The sequence below is a fragment of the Hydra vulgaris genome, chromosome 02 (assembly GCF_038396675.1).
Source record: "Hydra vulgaris chromosome 02, alternate assembly HydraT2T_AEP".
Taxonomy (NCBI): Eukaryota; Metazoa; Cnidaria; class Hydrozoa; order Anthoathecata; family Hydridae; genus Hydra; species Hydra vulgaris.
This window is the reverse complement of record NC_088921.1, coordinates 68,875,001-68,878,885: the sequence shown is the minus strand read 5'-3', so window position 1 is coordinate 68,878,885 and position 3,885 is coordinate 68,875,001. Positions and strand designations below refer to the sequence as shown.

At 24.6% G+C, this 3,885-nt stretch overlaps 1 protein-coding gene across 3 annotated transcripts in view; it reads right to left on the bottom strand.

Annotated features, from left to right (window-relative positions):
- Positions 1 to 237: 237 nt before the first annotated feature.
- Positions 238 to 3,885, bottom strand: part of LOC105843513 (uncharacterized) — a 57,334-nt gene continuing 53,686 nt past the window's right edge. For all 3 annotated transcript variants that reach the window (XM_065791798.1, XM_065791796.1, XM_065791797.1), the window contains exons 4-5: positions 1,032 to 1,317; positions 238 to 640 (exon numbers count right to left, since the gene is read on the bottom strand). In XM_065791798.1, the coding sequence (XP_065647870.1) occupies positions 460 to 640; positions 1,032 to 1,317 (467 nt within the window). In that variant the 3' untranslated portion in view covers positions 238 to 459. The remainder of the gene's footprint in view (positions 641 to 1,031; positions 1,318 to 3,885) is intronic.

Sequence of the window (3,885 nt, the reverse complement as noted above, 5' to 3'; positions counted from 1 at the left end):
TATTTTTTGTGTTTTTTTACGTTTTTTGAAATCAATTTTTTTTCGAACAGAGATTTTTAAAAATCATAATACTTAATAAAAGTTCTCTTTAATTATTCCTCAAATATAGTTTCTCTAAAACTGTGTTTTTACTAATGTTGCGAGGGGAAAATTTACTGGAAAATTTTGAAAACTTACCGCCTGGTAAAATTTGAAATTTTTTTTCATTTATTTTTATTTTTTTTTGAAAAAAAAGAATTTTTAAGGAATTTTTTACACTCTTCAATTTAAAATTTACCGGTAAGTTTACCGGTAAATTTACATCACTAGTTTTTACATCTTTTAATATATTTTAAGAACATTATGAACACAAGCACGAAGCCAAGTATTTATTTAAAGAAAATGTTTTCCACTATTTTGATTCTCATATTAACTTACGAATCTAATCGAGGAAAAAAATTGATTATTTGTTTTGTTTTTTTAAAATGTTGATGCCAAATATCGATTGTCAACTGGATCTGATATCGTTCCATTCGGAAAAGTAACACCCAAGGAAAATGAAGAAGCAAACGGATTATTCTGAAAGTTTTGCGGATTAGTTATTAACATTTCTAAAAACTTTTTTTCGTTTTCTGCTATATATATTCCAGAAGTTTTGCCTCTAAAAAATACAATTTGAGGGAACTTTATTATTATTTTTTTTCAAAACATAAAATTTAAACATAAATAGCATAATAGTAGTAATAGTAATAGTAAATAATGATGTGCTGATAATAATGCTTGACAAAACCAGCGAGTGTATTGTCGTGTTTAGTATGATAGCATTTATGTTGGTTGTTACTCAACCAGCAATCAAGAGCTTCTGATCAATTAATTGACTTAGTTGTTACAACTTCAAACGTAAGTAAATTATATTCATTTGCAAATCTGTTTGAATGGAAATGTTCCCTCGAAGAATAAGTTTAAAAAAAACATAACTAAATTAATAAGTTATTATTTTGATATTATTTTTTTGTTATTAACAAAAAAACAAATTAAATAAAATTACTTACGGAGCGCTGAGATAGACCCGCCTGTCTTGCTTACCAACCGTTGAAATGAATAATGAGCAGTAGTAATTGCAAGCAATTGTAAAATAATAGATTCCAGTCTCCGGTGGTATAAAGTACGCAAATGCTTGACCACCCCTATTGCTATTTATATTACCTGCGTCGTTGAATGTTAACAAGCACAAAGAGTTTGCCGATGGCTGTTTAAAATTTCTTTCTTGCATAAAACCTTGAATTTGGGCTCCATAATTATACCCCCTATCGTATCGTAGCAACACTACTGTAAATTCTAAATACAAAAAACTAAGAAGATTCAAATTAATAATATATATACATATATATATATATATATATATATATATATATATATATATATATATATATATATATATATATATATATATATATATATATATATATATATATATATATATATATATATATATATATGATTTCAGTGTAGACATCGTGTATAAGAGTGTATGTTAAGAAAACATCAAACAATACGAATTCTCTTAATACAAATAATAATTTATTTTGAGAAATTTTATAAAAAAATGAGATAAACTTTCTTATTCAAGTTTTTAATGAAAATGGGTACGCCGAAAGCCAACTAAAAAGCAAATCAAATTAAGAAAAAACGCTACGTAAAGAACAATAGAATTCAATCCGAGAACAATGCTTTCCCAACAGTGTCATTACCGTGGATACCTTCACTATCACCAAAGTTAAGGAAAATATTTAGAAAAGTTGGCTATAGAGTAGTTTTTAAATCAAATCCTTATTTAAGAACAATATTAACATGTAAAAACAAATTGCCCCTAAACAGCCAGCCTGGTACATATTTAGTTGAATGCAATTGCTCGAAAAAATATGTAGGAGAAATAAAATTATAAATTAAAACAAGAATTCAACAACACCAAAAAAGTTTAAATGATGGCAAACATCATCAGTCAGCAATTGCAACACGTAGCAAGTTTAGCTCTGAAAAAATAAATTGGGAGAAAATTAAAACTCTTAAAGTTGAAACAAAAAAATTCGATCGTAAAGTACGAGAAGCACTCGAAATACAGAGGCACCAATGTTTCCCATCGAATGGCGGAATAAATTTCGATAATGGGCAATTTGTTAAAACTAAATTTTGGACTCCATTTTTTATATTCTTGCGTAACGAAAAAAGAAGCCATTCAACTGTTGACGTCAGTAAAAAAATTTTTTTATTTAACTGTTTTTTAACGTTCAAAAAACTTTGTAATATTTTACGAGCTGATGATGCTGGTATCCATAACCCAGTGAAAATTTCTCAAAATAAATTATTATTTGTATAAAGAGAATTCGTATTGTTTGATGTTTTCTTATTAATATATATATATATATATATATATATATATATATATATATATATATATATATATATATATATATATATATATATATATACATATATATATATATATATATATATATATATATATATATATATATATATATATATATATATTTAAACAACTTTAAAATGTATTCTACACAATAGATTGCTCAATATATATATATATATATATATATATATATATATATATATATATATATATATATATATATATATAAATATATATATATATATATATATATATATTTATATATATATATACATATATATATATATATATATATATATATATATATATATATATATATATATATATATATATATATATATATATATATATATATATATATATATATATATATACATATAAGTATATATACATTAGGGTGCTCCAGCCACTCTAACTTTTTGCAAAAGTGCTGTTTAAAATTTTGTATTTGGGTTTCATCATATATACTCTAGAAATATATGTGTTTTAATAATTTTCTAGAAAGTGAGTCAGCATAATCAAATTCATTTTTATGTTGTATTATTGAATTTACACCTTTTTAGACTCAAATATAATTTTAAGGATAAAAAATTTTTCATCTAATTATGGAATAACATGTTCACAATGTTTATTAATTATTATAAAAATTATAGCCTCATTTATGTATTTAATCATAATCCAGTAATAGGAACTTCAAATTCTCTTGAAAACACAATAATAGTTTGCGCTAATCTGGAACTTTTTTTCAGATAATAGGAATATCATAGTATATTTTCATAGTATACAGAAAATTTGCCACTCATCTTGCTTTGTGCAAAGCTCCAGTGTGCTTTATGCTAAACATCTGAGTTTCAGATTTTTTTTTAACTGATAACAGGCTAATTTTAATAAGTTCTTGGTAGTTCCCTTGAGTAAAACTTAATGTTAGGAATTGACGGAAGCACTTTTTTAGGTTTTTTTGTTCCTTTTCAGTTGCCTAAAGAAGTTCAGGAAAATTTTGCTGTATTAACTGGTGGAAGTTGCAAGTAGTGGTTCTTGATTCTATAACAATTTATAAACATTTTGTAAGTTAAAATCACTTGAGTCTATTCAAGTCATTTTTAAGTCACTTGAGTGTATTTAGTCAATTAAAAAAATCTTTAAATCATTAAAAAATCTATTAAAAGCATTAGGTCTACCTTGTAGAAAATTGAATATTTGACCGGATAATGCCTATTTATTTAATGAATTCCAACAGCCACAAAAAAAGACTTCTCCTACATGCCTGTGGTATGCAAACCACACCTAGGGATGCTCTAACTCTCTTTGTAGGCAGAAACATACTATAGTATACTCTTATGTGATATAAAAAGTGAATAAATTAATTCCTTAATAGAACTATACCTAATAGCCTTACAACTAGTTCATTACTTAAAGTCTCAACAGTATTTGTAATATTAGAGTTTGTGCAAAAATGATTTATTGATTTGAAACTTAAT